The sequence below is a fragment of the Dendrobates tinctorius genome, unplaced genomic scaffold, assembly GCF_039654945.1.
Source record: "Dendrobates tinctorius isolate UK_male_01 unplaced genomic scaffold, ASM3965494v1 ptg000046l, whole genome shotgun sequence".
Taxonomy (NCBI): domain Eukaryota; kingdom Metazoa; phylum Chordata; class Amphibia; order Anura; family Dendrobatidae; genus Dendrobates; species Dendrobates tinctorius.
In genome coordinates, this window is record NW_027361714.1 from 35,089,912 (window position 1) to 35,113,206 (window position 23,295).

At 40.4% G+C, this 23,295-nt stretch overlaps 1 protein-coding gene across 1 annotated transcript in view; it reads left to right on the forward strand.

Moving 5' to 3' along the window:
- The first annotated feature begins 16,293 nt into the window (after positions 1–16,293).
- ARG1 (arginase 1) overlaps positions 16,294–23,295 on the forward strand; it is a 32,199-nt gene continuing 25,197 nt past the window's right edge. Inside the window, exons 1-2 of the mRNA XM_073575817.1 lie at positions 16,294–16,448; positions 19,125–19,197. Of these exons, the coding sequence (XP_073431918.1) occupies positions 16,389–16,448; positions 19,125–19,197 (133 nt within the window). The 5' untranslated portion in view covers positions 16,294–16,388. The remainder of the gene's footprint in view (positions 16,449–19,124; positions 19,198–23,295) is intronic.

Sequence of the window (23,295 nt, forward strand, 5' to 3'; positions counted from 1 at the left end):
CAGCAAAATGAATGGAGCGAAAGGCAAGGATGCACATGTCCATTCAGGACTGGGCTGCAATTTTCAGGATTCCAGAGCTCGAATCTCAGGATGGTTGGGGTCTATTCTTAGGGGGATAACTTTTTGGGTTTTGGGTTTTTTTTAAATAACTCTTTAACGCATTAATTATATGCTTTGTCACTTTATATCCAAAATATTGATGCAAAGTAAATTAATAAGAGTTAGGGAGATGTGCTTAATTGATGAGAGAAAGTGCACTTACTGTAATAAGTTTGGAGCACCTTTTGCCAAGCTATTCTAGCTTTATCCTGTCTAACTTTAGATCAGTATTAAATAATCGCTAAATATCATTTATACAGAATTTTAAAATAAATATAGTAATTAAAATCAATTATTAAAACAAATTAATAGAATGAATACAATTTATAAAATAAGTAGCATGATTGACAAACCAGCATGTGCAGGGAGAACATGCTCCCTGTTCTCCCTGCACATGCTGATTTATCAATCACGCTGTAGGGGGCAGGATGCCAGCAAAGTGCAGAATGAGTGACTAGTAGTGATGAGTGAGTATACTCGTTGCTTGGGTTTTACCGAGCATGCTCAAGTGTCCTCCGAGTATTTTGGCGTGCTTGGAGATTTAGTTTTTGTTGACACAGCTGCATGATTTGCGGCTGCTAGACAGCCTGAATACATGTGGGGATTCCCTAACAAACAGGCAATCCTCACATCTATTCAGGCTGTCCAGCCGCCACAAATCATGTAGCTGCGTCGACAAAAACTAAATCTTCGGGCACGCCAAAATACTCTGAGGACACCCGAGCAACGAGCATATTCACTCATCATTAGTGACTAGTCCAAGAGCAGAAGTACTTGACGTTTACTGTAAATACCTAAAACACATTTATAATAAAGACACTTACAAACATTAGGAGGCTGATCAGTCCTAACACTTTATGGGGGCAAATCCTGCAGTTACGTTCCTTTTAATTAGATTTTCCTTCTTGAAGATTTTCCGAAGTGTGATCACTTTGACATTAGAACTATGATGTCAAACATGATATTTTCCGTAAGGTAATCAAGATAGTATCATGCTTACTAGATTCTTGGAATGTGGTCTCTCCGCAAGCTGCACCAAAGTTTAAAAAAAACTGTGGGTGTGTGTGGCTTGACCAATAGATATTCTCTCTCCCTGGGAAACACAGCAAACTGCAAACAACGCTTTTGCTAGCAGCTGACAGGAATGATGAGTTGCAAATAAGTCTGGAAATGTTCATATAATCAGGCAAGCCTTTATGTTACTATGTGTAAAAAAAATATGCAAGATTATTGCTAAAATATGTATAAATAAGGGTATGTCTCCAAGGTCAGTATTGGCAGCACTTTGGAGGCAGCTCCTTCCAAAGCGCTGCTCCCTTTTGACGTGCAGTGATTCCGCATGTGTTCATTGAACCATACGTAATCACAGCATCCTATACATAGACTGTGATATTTATGTTGCGGAGATTGACTGTCTCCGCAAGATAAATAGACATGCTACGGTCTAGGAAGACGCGCCGCACGTTCGGATACGCAGAGAAGCCGGAGGAGTCTCAGGATGCATTGTGGAGACGGTTTTTCATAAAATCGCCTCCACTATGCTCTAACATCTGGCTGCTGCAGATTGGACGCTGCGGAAACATACCCTAACTCCTATTTTCTCAACTATCATTTAAAAGATTATTGATTTTCTATATCTGGTGTGGTAGATCGGATCAGGTAACGTATCACTGAAAAGGTATCCCCAAAAAAATAATATTAAACCACCAATTAAACAAAATCACTGACTGTGGTGGACAAAAGAATATTTCTAAAATATAACTTTTAATAATCAAATAAAAATGAAATGACTAATTGACCAACATATATTGTGTGTACAGTCTATCCACATTTAATCCTAAAGTTAGGTAGTTGATTCTAATATCAAACAAAGCACTGGTAACTTGTAAATAACTCATGAAAGAATAAAGTTACATTAAAACCAAGCACACCATTGTTTTTCTTGTGAAATTATCAATAAGTTTGATGTGTCACATGTGTCATATTTTTTACTGCAGGGTATTTTTGCACATTTGTTATTCTGTGTTGCTTTTGCATGGTTTGAGAGACCCCACCCCTCTCTTGTGTGACATGCACATAAAGAGCTGTCTTACACCTTGTGCCCATACTAGGAAGCGCCTGCCTTAATCCTGTTCATTTAAACACTGTTCATATGTTCAGATTTTAAATACATTAGATAGGGACTGCTCCATTAAGGGTTACCATGACGAGGTGGAGTGGCTTGGTATACACTTTTTTGCAAAAAAACATATTGACTAAATACCCTGTATTTGTTGTCATCTTTTTACCAGCACTTGCTGATTATTGTCATATATTTTTTACTGCAGGATATTTTTGCACATTTGTTATTCTGTGCTTTCTTTTTGTGTTTCAGTCAGTGGGTGGTGTGAACACTGTCCGACCGACTTGTTCACATTTGTGCATGTCACATGTGTTTTTAATCCATTTTTTTCCTTGCTTTTGCATGGTTTGAGAGACCCCACCCCTCTCTTGTGTGACATGCACATAAAGAGCCGTCTTACACCACGTGCCCATACTAGGAAGTGCCTGTCTTAATCCTGTTCATTTAGACACTGTTCATATGTTCAGGTTTTAAATACATTAGATAGGGACTGCTCCATTAAGGGTTACCATGACGAGGTGGAGTGGCTTGGTATACACTTTTTTTGCAAAAAAAACATATTGACTAAATACCCTGTATTTGTTGTCATCTTTTTACCAGCACTTGCTGATTATTGTCATATATTTTTTACTGCAGGATATTTTTGCACATTTGTTATTCTGTGCTTTCTTTTTGTGTTTCAGTCAGTGGGTGGTGTGAACACTGTCCGACCGACTTGTTCACATTTGTGCATGTCACATGTGTTTTTAATCCATTTTTTTCCTTGCTTTTGCATGGTTTGAGAGACCCCACCCCTCTCTTGTGTGACATGCACATAAAGAGCCGTCTTACACCACGTGCCCATACTAGGAAGTGCCTGTCTTAATCCTGTTCATTTAGACACTGTTCATATGTTCAGGTTTTAAATACATTAGATAGGGACTGCTCCATTAAGGGTTACCTTGAAGAGGTGGAGTGGCTTGGTATACACTTTTTTGCAAAAAAAGTATCGACTAAATACCCTGTATTTGTTGTCATCTTGTTACCAGCACTTGCTGATTAGTCATATTTTTTACTGCAGGGTATTTTTGCACATTTGTTGTTCTGTGCTTTCTTTTTGTGTTTCCAACTTTAGATCAGTATTAAATAATCGCTAAATATCATTTATACAGAATTTTAAAATAAATATAGTAATTAAAATTCATAAAATCAATTATTAAAACAAATTAATAGAATGAATACAATTTATAAAATAAGTAGCATGATTGACAAACCAGCATGTGCAGGGAGAACATGCTCCCTGTACATGCTGATGTATCAATCACGCTGTAGGGGGCAGGATGCCAGCAAAGTGCAGAATGAGTAACTAGTAGTGATGAGCGAGTATACTCGTTGCTCGGGTTTTCCCGAGCATGCTCTAGTGTCCTCCGAGTATTTTGGCATGCTTGGAGATTTAGTTTTTGTTGACACAGCTGCATGATTTGCGGCTGCTAGACAGCCTGAATACATGTGGGGATTCCCTAACAAACAGGCATTCCTCACTTCTATTCAGGCTTAGGCCTGTTTCACACTTCCGTTTTTTCAAATCCGTCAAAATCCGTTGGTTTCCGTAAAAAAACGGATCCGCCATTTTTTTTGCAGGATCCGTTTTTTTTGTCCCATAGACTTCCATTAGTGGTTACCGCGGATCCGTCAAAAAAACGGATCCGTTTTTTAAAAACGGATCCGTTTGCATCAGTTTCCGTCAAAAAAACGGAAACGGATCCGTTTGGCGGACACAAAAACGGAAGTGTGAAACAGGCCTTACCGGCAGCCACAAATCATGTAGCTGCGTTGACAAAAACTAAATCTTCGGGCACGCCAAAATACTCTGAGGACACCCGAGCAACGAGCATATTCACTCATCATTAGTGACTAGTCCAAGAGCAGAAGTACTTGACGTTTACTGTAAATACCTAAAACACATTTATAATAAAGACACTGTTACAAACATTAGGAGGCTGATCAGTCCTAACACTTTATGGGGGCAAATCCTGCAGTTACGTTCCTTTTAATTAGATTTTCCGAAATGTGATCACTTTGACATTAGAACTATGATGTCAAACATGATATTTGCCGTAGGGTAATCAAGATAGTATCATGCTTACTAGATTCTTGGAATGTGGTCTCTCCGCAAGCTACACCAAAGTTTAAAAAAAAAACAAAAAAAACAATAGTGACAATGTTTCACAGACGTAGTGAACTTTCAGTCTATGGTTTTATTCAATATTATTCAAAGCCAATTTGACTGGCATATTTATTTATTTTTTTTTAGCTTTTTTTTTTGTTTCCCTGATAATAAGGGTGGAAAATTACTTCATTTTTTTTTACCTCTACATTTTATTTGTATTCCTATATAGGTCATAAGACTGAAAAAAAACACTTTCCTAGAACTGCTAAATGGTTTTTCTGGGCATAATAAATGTTTTCATATAAATATACCAATATATTAATACAATATATTTTCATTAATGTATTTTGTGGGGAGCTCAGTTACTTGGGTAATGATTAGCTGATTAGGAATGATACTTTATTTTTTGTTAGTTCTTTTTTGTCACCAACTTGTTACACCTCTTTTTGGCATTAATTCCATTATTAAAGGTAAGCTTAGGCTACTTTCACACATCAGGTTTTCGGCGTCAGGCGCGATCCGGCGTCGTGCCGGAATGCCGGATCCGGCAAATGTTTTGTAAAACCTGATGTGCCGGATCCGGTTTTCTGCCGGATCCGTCTTGTTCTTGACAGACAAAACCGGATCCGTCTCATCCGGTTCATCCGTTTTTCTATCCGTTTTTCGACGGATTACGCCGGATCTGGTTTTTAAAATTGACCCTTGTGGCCTTCCGAACGGGATTGGCTACTGGAAAACTATATATAGCATGTTCCTACAGCCCTTCTTTGACAGGTTGTAGAGGAGAAAGTGCAGGTTGGAGAGAAGAGCAAGTTACTGGCGAAGATGGATGTTGTCATTGGAAATATTACCACTAGAAGTTCTGTGACGGTTTCAGTAATGAGGGACAATTTTGCACTATACTTTATGTCACCTCAAGGGAGAGTACACTGGCAGGATGACAGAGTGTGAAAGATTTGTGCCCTAACCAAACTTGTGTACCTTCTGGACCAACAGTATATACCTTTGCCAACCAAAGTTGGCTATCTTGTCATGGTCTTACTATTTTTAGCTTTAGGCCACAGGTGTGTACCTGGTTGTGTTTTATGCAAAGTATTTCACCTTTTAACAAAAGTTGTGTACATTGTTAGGAAATCACCAACAATAAACACAACTTTTCAGGTGAAATACTTTGCTTCAAACACAACCAGGAACACAACTGTGGCAAAAAGCTAAAATTTACCCACAGTTATATACCTGGTTTTGAATATCTTTTTACCTTTTAAATACCCTGTATTTAACCTTTTTTTTAAACATATTACGCCGCAGAAAGAAATGACAGACAACCAGTGTAAACAATAATTTAACTTTTATTTAAAATATTTTTTTTGTGTAAACTGTTTTTAAAGTTAAAAAAACTTTTTTAATAAAGGTTTGAAACCAACCAAATGGGCATTTTTATTACAAAAAAAACATTATAACTCGGTGTAGTGTGGGGTGGAAATACTGCTGGAGGGGCTGCGGGACACTTCGACAATGGGAGTGTGGAGAGAGGACTGGGATCGTGGTGGGGAAGGAACAGTTAGAGGTGATGGTGTGGAAAAAGCTACAGAATGGGTGGACATGTGGGAGGCAGAAGAGGTGGTGGGCGGTGGAGTGGAGGGTTGGGCAGGGACTGTAGGAGCAGATGATGTTGATGGAAAGTTGTATGGGGAAGGAGTTTGGTACGGGGAAGGAGTTTGGTACGGGGCAGGTTGCTGGAAGTGGGGAGATGTCTGGTACTGGGGAGGTTGCTGGTACTGGGAAGGTTGCTGGTACTGGTGAGGTTGCTGTATGTAATAGGAGGGGGAGGATGGAAAGTGGGTGGAGGGGGTGCAGATGTAATAGGAGGGGAGGATGGAAAGTGGCTGGAGGGGGTGCAGATGTAATAGGAGGGGGAGGATGGAAAGTGGCTGGAGGGGGTGCAGGTGGAGGAACTACAGTGGTGGGAGGTGGAGGTTGGGAGGTAACCTGCTGTAGAGCACCGTGGCACGAATGCATTACATGCATCTGCTGGGTAGGAGATAGTGTTGCCATGCGCTCCACAACAGACCTGAAAAAGGTGTGGTTTGGCGAAGATCTTGCTTCTGAATGCATGGTTTGCAGAAGTGTCTTCACCTCCAGAATGCTGGAGTTGATCTGCTGAAAGCCTGCGGAGATTTGCTCTGACAAGACTTTTAGACAGTTCTGGAAAGATGCATTCAGATGCAAGAACTCTGGCGCATAACTCTTTTCCTGACCCCTCTGCCTCTGCCGCCCAGTACCCGCAGGTGTACTAGAGGTGGCAGGGGCAGAAGGGTGGGGAAAAGGGAAAGCGATCTCCTCACCAGCAGCTTCATGTAATGTAGGCGGCCACGATGCTCCTGTGCTGGTGGATGGGACAGATGGGTCGAATGTGTGGGAAGGCTGGGAAGGTGCAGATGTACCGGGGCGGTCGAAGTGTCCCTCGGTGCCGGTCTCCTCAGGGATCGCCTCAGAAGGGTCCAATCGTGCAGGCTCCCGAGTGCTGCTCACCGTGCTGTGGAATAAAGAGAAAAAAAAACAATTAAAATACTGACATGGTATGGCCCTGGCTGAAAAAAAAAAAGTTACATCTAACATTTTTTTTTCACATGTGGTGTGTAATATTTACCTTCTAGTGACCATTGTTTCCCGGAGGAACGACAGGGCTTGTGCGTACTTGTACTTGCTCCTGCGTCCTCCAGATCCACTCGGGGCCCGCATCTCTTTATTGAACTCCTTCTTGAAACGATCCCTCACAGACCGCCACCGATTCACAATTCTGTTCCCTGAAACGAGAAAGGAGTGGTTAGTATACAACATCAGTGTTTCACAAACTCCAGTCCTCATGGTCCCCAGGGGTCATGTTTTCAGGATTTCCATAGTAAATAGAAATCCTGAACACATGATCCGTGGGGACCACGAGGACTGGAGTTCGGGAAACACTGGTTTACATCAAGCAACCGGTACTGTATATACTTACGCTCTTTAATCTGGGCCCGAACATCGAGGTCCTCCCAGCGGCCCACAAGGAGCGAACAGATTTCCTCCCAGAGTCGTCGGGTAACGATAAGGTCAGCGTGGCGGCGGTCAGCCATATTCCAGAGCGGCTCCCTTTCTCTGACGAGATCGATGAGGTGGTCCACATTGAGTCCTCCATCCTCACCGTCAGAGTCGGGAGCACGCTGTGAAGGCTGTTAAAGAAAAAGACAAAAATAACATAATTAGCCTCCACAAAAGAAATGAAATAAAAAGTGCAAAAAAAACAAAGCAAAAATATTTATACTTACACTCTGGTGACCGCCGCGTTGCTGTCGCCGACGACCCTGGGAGGCACTGCGAGGACCTCTTGGCCGAGCACCAGATTGGGAAGACTAGAGAAGAAAACAAAAAATGTTATGTCTTTGGATGTAGGCATTTGTTTGCTGTGTGTGGTCTGCAGAACATTGTTTTCTATGTGTTGTGTGTAGTGTGATGTTGTGTTTCTGCGTTTGATGCAAAAAACTTACCAATTGTGAGCCCACTCCAGGTGTCTGTCCACCCCTTCCTTCTTCTTCTGGGAGCTCCTCTTCATCTTGTGAATCCTGTTTTGAAATAAAAGGCAATGAATAGACATATATTACAGAGATGATGGATTTTGGAAATAAAAACTTACCGTCAAACGCTGACGATGCGAGGGAGGGCTCCCAGAAGATGATGTGCTGTCTTCCTGGTGGCCACACTCCATGCCTGTGGGTGGTGTTCCAGCTGCTGCCATTGCTGCTGCTGCTGCTGCTGCACCTATTGGGCGGCTGTTGAATAAAGAGAAACAAAGGGCCAATGAATATCTTGATATTCAATAGCCCTAGTTTGGAGGAATGGGGGATTTGATAATTACCATCTCTCATCTGCTGCTGGCCTCCCCTCCTCAGCATGTTCCATTTGCTGCTCCATTTGGGGTGGTGGTGGTGCTGATGGTGCTGCAGTGGTCTCCTGCCTTCTCCTGCTGCGCTTGGTTGCTTTCTTGGGTGGCATGTTGGGTGTGGCTGTGGGTCCCACTGTCTTGCTTTTATATATGTCTTGTGGGCAGAGCTACTGAGCATGCTCAGACCAAAAAAAACGGATCCGGCCACCGGATCCGGCTTTCGCTGGATCAGGCGCATTGCGGCGCTCATAGGCTTTCATTGTGTGAAAAAGACGGATGCGCCGGATCCGGCGTGTCCGGCTTTTTCGCCGGAGACAAAAAATGTTACAGTAGCCGTTTTTTCCAGACGCCGGATCGCGACACATTGCCAGATCCGGCGAAAACCGGATGAAACGCATGGCCATCCGGCGCGATCCGGCGCAAATGCAAGTCAATGGGGGGGAAACCGGATCCGGCATTGCATTTCGCCGGATCCGGTTTCTGTCAAAAGCGCCGGATCGCGCCTGACGGCGAAAACCTGATGTGTGAAAGAGGCCTTAGAATCCATTTGAATTTTCATCTTTCACTCAGAGATTTCAGCATGTCTGCCACACTCTTCTTGTATAAATAATACTAGCGTCCCAATGAAACCTGACTGACACCATTCTATTAAAATAAGCTATGGCTCTAATGTGAATAGGGACTTTTATATTTGAATATTATACCATCAAAAGAGTTCAGTCCGACATCTGCGGTACACACATACTATAGGGGCTTCGGCATGACGCACAGGCACTTTATCATATGGGTAAAAGGACTTATTTTCTCTGTTAACCTGGTACTTTTGTAACAGGAAATGTTTGTTGAATGCAGTGGAGAGATGGAGACAGAGAAGGGGTTAACAGAATTTACTGTACAGACAGTTAAGGAATACTCCACGCAGAGAGGCAAGACTAATAACAGCAATTACGGAAATTAGGCACAATCACCATGCATGAAAGATACGCAAAAACAGGGTAACTTGCAGTCCTTGCAGAGGAAAGGCTGGAAAATCTCCCGATGGCTTCGCAACTCGTTAACAAAGTCTCTGGCTCTATTATGGAGGACCAAGAAGCACTGTCTTCCAACGATGCTGAGGGATCCGATCCTGGCTGGCTTGAATGCACTGGGATGTAGAAATAGTACTTTGTGTGGATTTCTCAACAATGGCGCCGAACACAAACCGTGTGCATGCTCACAGACCACATGCATAAAGATAGAGGAAAAAGAGGTGTGCAAAACTGGACGCGATCAACCCCAAAATAAGACAAAATAATAATATATTTCACATAACTATATGAAAAAATGATACATTTTTATTAGTAGCATACAAAAGAAAAACACACAAATGACAAGAGGAAAAAGTGACCTTAAAAACAATTAAAAAGGCCAAGACAGATTGGCCATAAATGACACTCCAAAGAAAGGGGTTTCTAAGAAAAACCGATGTTTACCCCCTCCAATAAGCTGGGCAAAAACATGCAAAAGGTATACATGCATACATAAGATGAAACCTATATAATTAGGTATAACAGTGTGACAAAGCCGCACATAAATAGCAGTACGTCAAACAATTTGCATGTTCATGAAAAATGGAAATCAAGCGGACCTGATTGACACATGGCTATGAATACATGAACCCTCATGTGTAGATAATGTTTTACACAATAAAATGCTATATATGGTTTGCAGTTCCCAAAGTGAGTCCAAAAAAATGAGGAAATGTCCCCAGAAAGGGTAAAACCTGAATGAGAATGAGTAGCCCGGGTGGTATTCCCCCTCCTTCTGTTAGATCTTGCGGGCAGCAGGTTTCATCTTCATACCGATGCAGGGCCTTTTTCTCATGGGTTTACACATTTTCTAGGCAGATTGTGCATATGCATGCTTTCTATTGTGGAGATCATTTAGTCTCCTTTCTATTTTGCCACGGTGACCCATGTGTTTGTTATATTTTTTTTTCTGCTTATTTGATCAGGTATATTTGCAGACTCATTGAGAGGTACTTCCCTTTATGGACCCTTTTCCCTACTTTGTGAATCTTGCTTAGGGCTACTCATTCTCAACAAGGAGGACATATGCTTCTATGGCTAGTTACAATGAGGATACACATTTCTATGGTCACCCATAATTATGTCCTTTTGTTTGACATGTAAATGGTTCATTCTACGCACTACCATTTATGTTTTACCTTGATTTATTGTCATGTTTAATATAGGGTCCATTCAGGTTTTACCCTTTCTGGGGACATTTCATCATTTTTTTGGACTCACTTTGGGAACTGCAAACCATATATAACATTATATTGTGTAAACCATTATCTACACATGAGGGTTCGTGTATTCATAGCCATGTGTCAATCAGGTCCGCTTGATTTCCATTTTTCATGAACATGCAAATTGTTTGACGTACTGCTATTTATGTGCGGCTTTGTCACACTGTTATACCTAATTATATAGGTTTTATCTTATGTATGCATGTATACCTTTTGCATGTTTTTGCCCAGCTTATTGGAGGGAGTAAACATCGGGTTTTCTTAGAAACCCCTTTCTTTGGAGTGTCATTTATGGCCAATCTGTCTTGGCCTTTTTAATTGTTTTTAAGGTCACTTTTTCCTCTTGTCATTTGTGTATTTTTCTTTTGTATGCTGCTAATAAAAATGTATCATTTTTTCATATAGTTATGTGAAATATATTATTATTTGTCTTATTTTGGGGTTGATTGCGTCCAGTTTTGCACACCTTTTTTTCCTCCATCTTTATGCACTTTGTAATCAGGTGTGTTGGTCAGCAATCCCCCCTGGATTTTTGTAGTGCCCTCAAGTTTTTTTGGTTCCATGCTCACAGACCGTGGCAGTGGGCGGTCCTCTGGAATAGTCCCTAGGAGTGCAGCAAGTCAGCTTATCTGTCACCATAGGCAAGAATGGACTGTTCAAAAGAACAGGGTCAGACGATAACTTAATAGAGTCAAAGTCAATCTTACTGTCCGCACTCTTAGGGATGAGTGGCGTGGAGTTGTCAGCTGGAGCAGCGGAGAGGTAGCCAACCTTCTCCTGTCGTTTTCCGGGAAAGTCTGACCCGTTCCCGCACTCAGTCCTTTTTATATTCCCCGTGCCCCCTGCTGTCCCTCGTGAAGGTCCTTCCCTCCCAGAAGAACCCTCCCCCTACAACAGTGGCGACAGTCCTGATAGTTCCGGCTTCAAAGGGCACCGGAAACTACTGACTCTGTCTCGGCCCATCCTCTTACACTTTCCATCCTTATCTCTCTGTGCCCTTTTCCAGACATCTGCACCTGACACCTGCCCTGCCTTTGATCAAACATACTGTAATCAACAAAGGCAATCCCTATTTACTACATACCTAAGCGGTGATACCCGAGCATAGTGAATGGCTGCATGATTTACGGTATATAAATTAATTCAAAATGCTAAAGGGTGCGTTTTATATACCGTAAGGTCAGCATTTTGAATTAATTCCTCATTCATATCCAATGATGTATTGATTGGAGATCAATTCATTTTCCTCTCCTCCAGCTATTTATATGGGCCATGCATAGCTATGATGTTAGCCTGTATAGCGTGATACTTAATTTACGTGCAAGCAATTCCCCCATTGATACCATAACACTGTGCTATCGCTTCATGGTAGTATAGTTACCCGCTTGTTTTACAAGTTTGTTTATTTCACGATATGCCAATACTTGAACCTGTTTTTTGTTGTGATTCAAATAAAGTTTTGTATTTTCTCAAATACAGGACATGTGACTTTTCTCAGTCTATTTAATTCACTCAATATTTGGGTTCTAAGATCCTTATGCTCTTTATTCATTGGTTGAACTACTTTGGGAGTTCCTTCCATTTAGAACTATAGTCCTTTTTAGTCCACAATTCTGGCTATGTATATATTCTGTACAGTATGTCTAAGAATCTGTATCACTTTGCACCTTTACATTAACCATGTTATTTTAGAACTATAGCACAGTCTATACTATTTTACTATTTGTGCAACATTGTGGTAACAAATCATACGGCCATTTTAAACATTCCCGGCCTAGATGGATCCCACAGGATCAACAGATACATTAATGATATGCAAATGAAGTAAAAATGGAAAGAAAATTTTAAAAATATCTCGCCTTATTCCATATCTAGCATGCATGAGCACCACATGTGGAAATACATGTACTCATATGCTATCAATGAGGTAATTAATGGTTGTCTGAGGAAAGTGCTGCAATGCACTTGGGCATGCAAATCATCAAGGTCTGCCGCTGGCAGCTCACTTTGCAATTGTAGACCAATGACTTACAGATGTGATTGATTGGATAAAAGACTGGAAATACTGTAGGCCATAGAAACACTTAAGACAGTCAGACTCCTCACATTAGCTCCAGCAATATGCAACCTGGTGACATCATGTTGAAAAACGGCTCATTGAACAGTTTCACATTCCCTTGTGAAGGCATTTTCATGGCATTGCACATGTGAAATCAGGAACAATCTAGGTCTATTATTTAATCCAAGAGAAAAGCAGGATGAATTACTGAAGTAGAGTGAATGGAACACTTATATATGTACGTCTGGCTCATAGCCCTATGTCATGCAATGCCTTCCAGTCAGAGCCAGGACAAGGTATTTTCGTGCCCTAGGCAGATGAAGCAAATGGAACCACCTCCCACAAAGCAATGGAATAGGTCAGAGACTAAGGTAATAGGACACCTAATGCCCCCCACGGGTAAGGTAACAAGCTCCAACAACCACATCCGCTAGAATAGTTATCCTTTTCAATTTCAAAGTAAGATATAGAATCATTAATGGTTTGTCGACCATTTACACGAGAGGGACATATCGTGATATTCATCCCTGACGTCCTATTTCTTAAATGTCAGAACCAAGAACAGTCATGCAAACTAATGCAGCTTAACTATAATAGGAGTAGCTTGGTTTCAACTGAGGTGTTCAGCATTTGGCTGATACCCTAATACAGGGTTCCCCAACTCCAGTCCTCAAGGCCCACCAACAGATCATGTTTTCAGGATTTCCTTTGTATTGCACAGGTGAAGCAATTATCACCTGAGCAAATACTAAGGAAATCCTGAAAACATGATCTGTTGGTGGGCCTTGAGGACTGGAGTTGGGGAACCCTGCCTTAATAGTAACTAAACAGATCCCATTATCAGAGGCTTAGCTAGGGTTTTGGTTCAAGGGGGAGGTTAACCTTTTAAGTTACAACTATGGTGGTGCACCCCAATAGTGGATCTAGGAGCATTCTGCTGAGTTCCCAATGGATCAAGGGGCTCCTGCATCAGCAGCACTTACAGCAATTATATTAGTGTGAAATATGCAAATATAACTAACTGTGGGGAAGGAGCAGAGAGGGGTGAACGGTGTCAGAAACCACTGGCAATGCTCACTGTGCTTGTGTTCCGGCTGTCACTGTGCTGAATGCCTGTGGCCAGAGGAACGGACCTGGCGGCCACAAGCATTCAGCAACATCAGGGTTTTGTTAAAAAAAAAAAAAACTGTGCCGCCCCTCGGGGAGCAAAGCCCCAGGGTAGGTGCCTATCCCTCCTTCCGACCCCGCATACAGTAAAGAATGGATTACATTGTGTGTTTCTTTGACTTTAATGAGACTATGTGGATAGTGCCATGCAGAAACCATCATGAGGGAATGTTCTGGGGATGGTACAGTGTATAGTAGTCAGACCATTCTAGTCTTCATTCCAAATAAACTCACAGCTCGACAATATATTAATTTGGTTGTGAAACCAGTAGTACGGTCTCCAAAGTGTCCCAGGTGTTTTTTTTTTTTTCAACATTCCTACAACAGGACACATATTGCTTGTGTTACTCTGAGCAGCCTGTGTGGTCTAAATGTTCTATCACGGCATGCAGTGTCTCTTAACTTGTCTCATATCAAGGACATCTGGAACATCATTGGTCGGCAGATTGTGATGATTTGCTTGCCGAAGTGCATTCAACATTGCAGAACATGTCTCAGACAACCATTAAAAATTTAATTGAGAGCAATGACCTCAGTAATGTAAAGTCTGTACTAGTAACACTAGGTTATGAAGAGCGTTTTAATATGATTGAATTTTGGTCCTGGGATTTAGGCACAACCAATAGTCAGGATGGGAGAGGCAGTTTCCATAATCCAGTGTGGGGCTTACAGGCCTAATAACAGCAGCTGGGTTAGCTCAGCAGAGTGGAGCTGGGCTGGAGCTGAATATACTGTAGTTGTGTTTGTTTGGTGAAAGCATGTAAAACTGCTTAAGCTGCTGCTGCCTTTGTGACATTTTGCTTCATTGTATCTCAAGAAAGGCCTGTTTATGCTATTGATTTGTACTGGAGAAAAGCGGTTTCATTTGGTAGCTGAAAAGTTTATGAAGGACAGTAAACTTTACTCTTACATCTAAAAACCCTGTGCTAGAGCATTTATACACATACATATATATATACATTATATATATACACATACACACACACACACACGTATACTGTATATAAGTTTCACACAGAGGTATCTGAAGAATCATGCCTCCTTGGCAAAGAGTGCTTGCTTATGGGAAGGTTGGAGGGGATATAGTTCTTAGAATCTTTCACACATTAATTTTTCGGGGGACATGTGCAATCCATTCATTTAATAGATACAGACTGCTTGCAATCAATGTGCCAAATTGTCCACAAAAAATTAAGGTATATAGTGCTTTATTCTGTATTATGGAGAAAAGTTCTCCATTTGAGAGACGTTATCCTCTATCCTTGCAATAGGGATTAACTTCCCGATCGCTGGGAATTAGACTGCTGAAACCCACACCAAACCCCAGAACCCCATAGTGTGAATGGAGCAATGGTAAATCATGAGTAACTCTGATCTATTCATTCTCTATCTTGACTGTCAGACATAGGAGAGTGCTCGCATTAGGAATTAATGGAGCAGAGGTGCGCAAGATCGACCACTGCTCCACTCAAAGAGGGCTCTTCAGATTCCCGATTTCTGGGATTGGTGGGTGTCCAAGTGTCAACACCATCAAAAGAATCTTCATCAGTGGGCGGCGTTGGTATCAGTTATCCTACTCCTAACACTGCCAGCTGATGTCAAATTGTTTGAGGGTGATGACAGAAGCGGTGGGGTGCAGCTGCTGTCACTCACCCTGCTTTTATCTCTGCCTCCTGACAACACCACATTTCACACAAAAAAACTGCAGTGGCAGAAATAGAAGTCAGCACCATGGTCACTTCTTCCACAACTATCGGCGCCATTGATCCACACGTATTCAGAGGGCAACGATGGAAAAAAATGGTGGTAAGTGACTCACGCACCACCTCTGATGATGTTCTGTTCATAGTAGAGTGAAAAGCGCAGCCGGACAGTGACTGCTGACCCAGCCTCCTGCTGCCTCGTTTCAGAATCTTCTGAAACGAAATGTCAGAGGAATTGAAGTAAATAAAACACATTTAGGGATCAGCAAACAAGGGAGAAGTGAAGGGTATATGACAATAAGGCAAATTACAGAAGTCCTTATTGTGTAAAAATGGATATTTATAAAGGCCATTTTAGTTATTGGACCAGCCCTGTAACCTCACTTAATTTGAGACATGGGTTATAATGTATATCCCTTGGTTCCATACATGGGTTAGTTACAGTGCTGAATCTGGTGTTTTCAGATATGGGTTAGGCATAATGTATAATCCTTTGGTTTCATACATGGGGTAGTTATAGGGTTTAATCCTGTGATTTCAGGCATGAGTTTGCTATATATAATCAATCCTGTGATTTCAGGCATAGGTTAGTTATATATAATCAATCCTGTGATTTCAGACATGGGTTCGTTATAGTGCATAATCCTGTGATTTCAGAGGTGGGATAGTTAAAATGGACCAATCTGTTTTTTGATAAGTGCATCACCAGGGGAATGCCGAATTGCAGCACCTGATGCATTTCAAAAGGAACACATTGCATAATTTTTGTTCCTGGGTGGAGATGTTACACCTCTTGATCTCTTAGTAATGCAGAGTAGAAATGTACAAAAGGGAGAATGTTTGCAATCAGAAGTACACAAGAGAGTAACCAGGCACAATGAGTGGACGGGCTAAAAGATCAGTGGGACTTGTTGGAGCTCCTTTCTCCAAGGGCCAGGTGAGCATATTCCCACAATGAATGCTTATTTGTTCATGTTATAGTTTAGGAATAGAGGCTAAGCTGATTATATTAATTTACTAAACATATATTGTCCTTAGTAGTAAATTCTCTGTTTAGTTAGTTTTATAAGCTGCACTGTTATAAAAAAAAAAAAATGTTATTTTATGTTTTAATTATTCCTACTGGATTTCCCATGGAATCTTGTTGTTAAAATTTAATGTCATAAAAAAAAAGATACTTTTTACAACATATATTTTGAAATTGAATCTTATTCAAGCCTTGCTAGATAGGGGCTACATATATTACATGTATTATTTTCCGGTCATCAAACTGGGTTCATTTGTCAGCACATCGTATATCAAAGCAACGTCAATTGTGACAAAAGTAGCAGTCGGGTATCAAAAACGTGACATATCATGCACCATGCTTAAATTCCTGTGCTACCTTTGTCAAGTGTGACATTGCTGTGATATACGATGTGTGACTAAGTCAGTGACCACTATCACTATACTTACTTTACTTATCCTGCTTACTTTTCCCTCTTTTATTCTTGTTAGTGTTAAGTTACTCTCTAACTTTTTTATGGTATATATCATTTTTTATACTGTATATCATAACATTTGTTTTTTTATAGATCATTTATTAGCATTTGCACCGATAATCACTCTTAACTCTTGCAGTCATTTTTTCCCAACACTACATACTATATTAATTTTGGTTATATATTCTCTGTACCCATTGATGTGCATTTTATGTATCTTTTTTGAGAGAATACCTTTTCCGGGTTGATATCACCACTTATCTTTTTCTCTTTCTTGGTGTTTTATGTTTTCATACAATAACAGTTATTTTAATATAGGTGTACTCATATGGATAGGTTTAGTAAGAATTTATAGGAAACATACAGTAGCTACAATCTACTACTTTAATTCAAATTATATGTAGATAAAAAATCTATACAAAGAAAAAAAACCTCCAAAAATATATGACAAAGTAATTTGCTGAACATCTATATTAATGGTCATATCTTCTAGTTTAGTGTATATTTCCATGACACTTGCCTGAATAGTGAAGCACCCAGTTGAACAGTTTAAGCAAACCTCATTAAATAATAATAAACCTGTTTACACCTTTGCTTTCCTTACTAGCTGGATCAGACCCCATTGAAAATGCGAACAGATCTTGCAGTCATAGACTCAGATCCCTTTATGTGCCATCAAAAATGTGTTTTCACAACAACAAAAAAATTAAAGATATTTGCTTATAACAGATGATCCAGTTTTTGCTCCGAATATACAGATCATTTATGAAGCAATATTCTGACTGATTACAGACTGCAACTGATACAATCAAGATCAAGTCTGAAATATTACAATCACTCACTTCTACATTAAAGGCCACTGTAAGGGGAGATGACTGCATCATTCAAGCAGCCACAGGACCGCTCTGGCTTTTGATAGGCTGCAGCAGTCAGGTGACTTGTAACATTACAGGCTGTTCATGTCACCTGACCACTGCACATCATCACGAGCTGCCATGGTCCTGTGGTTGGTTGAACGGTGAGGTGACGACTTTAGATGTCGGCACAAATCACAGAACCACATACAAATAATTTGGTAGTTTTTTTATAGATGTATACATAACAAATTCTCAATCAGGGATTGTGTCTGTCCTGCATGAATGTCAAAGCTCCATGCCAGTAGATAGCTGTCAGCTACAGGCCGACATATCAATAGTGCAACCTTTTTCTATGCCCTTTTTTCTCCACACATACTTTTGATCATCGTGGCCAAAGAGTTCTACTTTAACCTCATCGGTTCGCAGGACTTGTTTTCAAAATGCATCAGGCTTGTTTAGATGTTCCTTTTCATACTTTTGATGGTGAATTTTATTGTGAGGATGCAGGAGAGGTTTTCTTCTTTTGACTCTTCCATGAAGTCCATATTTGTGCAGGTGTCCCTGAACAGTAGAACAATGTACCACAACTCTAGAGTCTGTTAAATCTTTCTGAAGGTCTTTTGCAGTCAAGGGGCTTCTGATTTGCCTCTCTAACAATCCTATGAGCAGCTCTCACTGAAATTTTGCTTGGTCTTCCAGACCTTAGCTTGACCTCCAATGTTCCTGTTAACTGCCATTTCTTAATTTTGTATCTGCTTATAGCCTTCTCCTGCTTTGAGGGCCTCTACCATTTTCACAGTGCTAGGCAGCTGCTAAAAAGAACCTATAGCTGCTGTTTTTAGGCACAAGGTTAGAGGAGGCAGGGTTTTCATAAGGCTGGGAAATTTACATCATTTGGCTTTTCCTAACGATGAAAGGGAAGAAGCCATAACCGTAACAGGCTAAATAAGGTCTAAAGCCTTGGTCAAAGATATCTGAGCACACAAATATCCAGGGGTGCCCAAACTTTTGTATCGGCCATTTTCCTTTTTGTAATTTTTCAAATGTAAAATATGACTTTTTGTCTAAAATACAAAAGGAAATGTATCATCTAAAACTTTACTCCTTTTAGATATTTCATCTTCAACTTGCTTAACTGTTCACAATAACCGTAATTTTGACCAGGGGTTTCCAAACTTTTACATGCCCCTGTCTATATTTACATAGCACATGACCATTACAATAAAGTATGTAATCTTATAAAATATCTTTGTTTTCTTTTTTCTTTTATCTTAGCCAAGAGGAGGGGTGGAAGAAGGCCCAATATATATAAGAAGAGCTGGCTTAATTGAAAAACTGAAAGAGCTTGGTAAGACTTTGTAAGGCTTGATTCACACTACAAATGTGCATACTGTCAAGCGCATACGATCAGGTGGTATGTGCCCGATAGCGGGAACAGTCAGAAGTATCCATCCACCATAGGGACCCATTGTAAAGAAACGTACACTAACAAAATCAGGTGTCAGAGCATGCCTGAAGCCACATAGTTTCAATGCAGACATGAAGAAACAATCTGCGTTCCGCAGCGACCATCCAGTTTCAGTACACAGGCACAAGTAGAAAACAATGTTCCTTTCTTGAATTTGGAGAGATAGCAAAATAAGCTAACGGCTTTATTCTGCAAATAGGAAGGCTTGACTGTGTACCAAGGCATAGGCCACGCCAAGGTTGCACTGAAGCGCCCTCATTTGCATACCAAATAAAAGTTGATTTTTAATTAAATCTTAAGTTAAACTATACGTGCCTAGTATGATTTTGATAGGGGCAATATTGGGGGTGAGACTCCCTTTAATCAAACAGTCATTTTTGTATGCATAAAATATATTGCAAATAACTCAGGCGAAGTAGAAATTGTGTGTTTCGATACATTTTTGTCTCTATATTCTTCTACTGGAAGCCTGAAAAAAAAAAATTCTAAATCACAATTGCGTTTAAGAGCACAGCCATTTTACATTAAAAATTAATATAATTAATACCAGTGTCAAATCTGCACCAAAAACAAATTCGAAAAGTGAAAAAAGCATAAAAAAAACAAACAAAAAAAAAGACCAGATTGCTATTTTGTATTTTAATGGGGATATCTGCAGAAAACAAACATTAAAAAAAAAAGAGGTGAGAAAAAGGGCAATATTTCCACACATTAGAATATGGTCTAAAAATGTGTGGCTTTTTTGTAAAACAGGCAAGTTTAATGCAGCAGAACACCATTTTCAGTAAAACAATAGGCAGAATTACAGGCACAGGTAGTGAATTCTGAGTCACAAATGCCTTTAATTTCAATAATAACAGACATTTAAGAAAATGTAACAAGGCACATGACAAATGTCTCAATTCATACTTTGTTACTATGGTTATAAGGCGCATCACAAAGGAGTAAATGCAATAAATTTTATTAAGCTCATATAGCATATACAAAGAGAAGAAACAGGTGTGACTGCCCCCCGAGGAAGCTGACGCGAAACGCGCGTCGGGGCACTTTTCCACCCCAGGTATGCACATGGCAGTTTGCTATTTACAGGTTTTTGATCATGGGTTTTCATATTAGCGACTAAATATGCGGTCATGGGTGATTTCACCTTATACATGGGCATTGGTGCAATTATATTGATGGGTGCAATTTTATTGGATATTGATTGCTTTATATATGTGTGCACCTATTCCTCTATAGTTACTTTGAGTACACACATGTGCTTTGGATGGCTATTATGTAACATATACTATAACTCTTGCTGCTATTTAGAATGAAGATAATTATGTATCATGTATTTTTTCTGCACATGGCACTTTATTTCATACTTTTTGTAACCCACTGTTATGGTGGTTGTTTTATCTCAATTTGAGAGAGGTCATAGTTGCAACATTGCATATACCATTTTGTAGCTTTATATATATTTTTTTGGCCAATTCTTTTCCTCACTCTTTTGAGACTTACAACCGCTGTTTGCGAACTTGCGCTTATACTGCTTATTGATTACAATGGGTTACATCTAGCATCTATATTGTAAGTGCGTTTTTCTTCATTCCTGCCCATACATATGTATATTTGTGTGTATCTATGGGGTGGGGGTCACACCTGTTTGTTTCTTCTCTTTGTATATGCTATATGAGCTTTATAAAATTTATTGCATTTACTCCTTTGTGATGCGCCTTATTCTTTTCTTTTTGGGTATCTATGTTGTTTAAGAAGGGCGAAATTTAGAGACCGTTTTTTGGACTCATTTGTTACTATGGTGTTGCAACAAATGGTTTACTTTTGTAAGGTTCATTGGGCTGTGGTCATTAAAATGTATTCGGCACTGGTAGGAACCAGGTGATGGGCTCTAACAATGGGTCCAGTGCTGTTTCAAAGGCAATATATCACCTATATTGTTCTACGAATCCATTGAAATCTTCTGTGCAGCGGTTAAAAGGGGGCCAAATGACTAGCCCTGACTGGAGAGTTTTCTAGGCACTCTAAAAAGGTCATCAAGCAAGGACAGGAGGGACTGACCTGTGACCACCACCGATCGTCATGGTGTAGTCCTGTGTTATGTAAATATAGGTGATACTTTCATTGTAATCCTGAGTGTGATGGCAATTAGATGACTGCTGAAAAGTGATCTCTACAGAACAAGAAGCAGAGTTGCCAACATTCCAGAAATTCCTGGACAGTGCATAAAAACAGAGCACTTAAGTTCACTTTTTTCCCCCAATGATAAAAAATCATGTGTCTGTGATTTCTTTTTGAAGCTGGAGAGCTCACAGTGAAGTCTGATGATAAATCTTGTCCATAAAAATGTTGGTTGTCCAAGATTTTTTGAGAAGTTACCCAGAAAAAGATAAGAAATCAAGTTATCAAAATTGTCAGGAAGCATTAGCCTAATATTAGACTTTGTGGTCAGAGCAAAAATGGCAAGATGTTAGGATTTTTTTTTTACTTTTAAATATTGTGGCTCGGACAAAACACACACGGAGTTTCCACTACTATTTGACCCGTTCTCATTTGTCCTAACATTTCTTAACAATCGCTTTTCTAAGATGTTTTAATTACCGATGCTGCTTCTATGGGTGCATCTTGGTGTGGGTCACATACCCTTTTGTTGTCATGCAGGCACTGCTTCTTCTCTGTTCCTTCTGAACACCGGGATCAGACCAAATGAGAGGAGCACAGCTATGATGGGGGTGGAGCTGCTTTTCAATAATTGACAGTGTTTCCAAGCAGGCATACTCACAGCACTGATCCTTGCTTTGGAGTGCCACCATCTTCACTTGACAAGCCCTGCGATATGCTTGACATTGAAATGCATATTTCAGTGTTTGTCTACTGAAGTGGCCAGCACTTACATTCCAAAGCAATGGCAGGGTCAAAGTGCTGAGGAGAGTGAAGACTGATCTGAGCTTCCCAATGCATAGTGCACACTGACTCTCCTAAACCTTTGTAGCGCCCGCCACTTCAATTGCCAAGCAGTGCAATATGCTTTCAACTAACAAGCAAAAAATAGTCAGGATCAGTGCAGAGGACACCAAAGACTGCTCTGAGCATGAGCACTCAGTCACCCTTTCAATCATTGAAAGGTAACTCTGCCTCCATCATTTAGCTCAATTCTGGTGCCCAGATTGGGAGTAAAGCCTGGATCACACATGCGAGAAACATGGCCGAGTCTCGTATGTTAATACCTGCCTGGCACTGCCACTGGCACTCGGATCGGAGCGTGCGACCGCATAGCAATACATGCAGCCGCACGCTCTGCTCCTGAGTGTCGGTGGCAGTGCCGGGTTTTAACATGCGAGACTCAGCAGTGTTTCTCACGTGTGATCCCGGCCCTAATAGACAGAAAGCAGTGCCTGCATGAGAGCAAAGGGTTATGTGATGCGCTCATAGAAGCAGCACAGGTCATAAAAGTATATTTCAATAGCAACTGATAAGAAGAGTTAGGACATATGAAAATAAGTCAAATAGTAGTCGAAAATCCATTTTAGAAATGTTGTGTGTTTTTGTGCAAGTCACAATATTTAAAGGAAAAAGATAAATCTAACTCCAATTCCAATTTTTTTAGTGTAAAATGACTCAACGTCTTGTAAGGTCTAACTACAATAATTCAATTTGTAAAATAGGAGTTCCTTATTCTGATTGACTGCACATATATATGGCCATTAAGTTTATATTGCGAAACAAGCTTCCTCTCTATTTCATGTTTACCTCGTAGTGCGATACATGCAGATTTGCACGGTCGTGATCCACATCAGTGACGTTATTTCTTGTTAAACACATGACAGCAGCTTTCAACATTGTGCTAGCTCCTCGTAACCCTCAGCACTGTTTGGGCTATGAGGTCTTTGTGCTTGTAGGTGTTTAAGCTGAATTATTATAAGACGCTTTAAAGAGTATTCAGTCAGATATAAAAAAAAATTCTATTAGGGCTACATT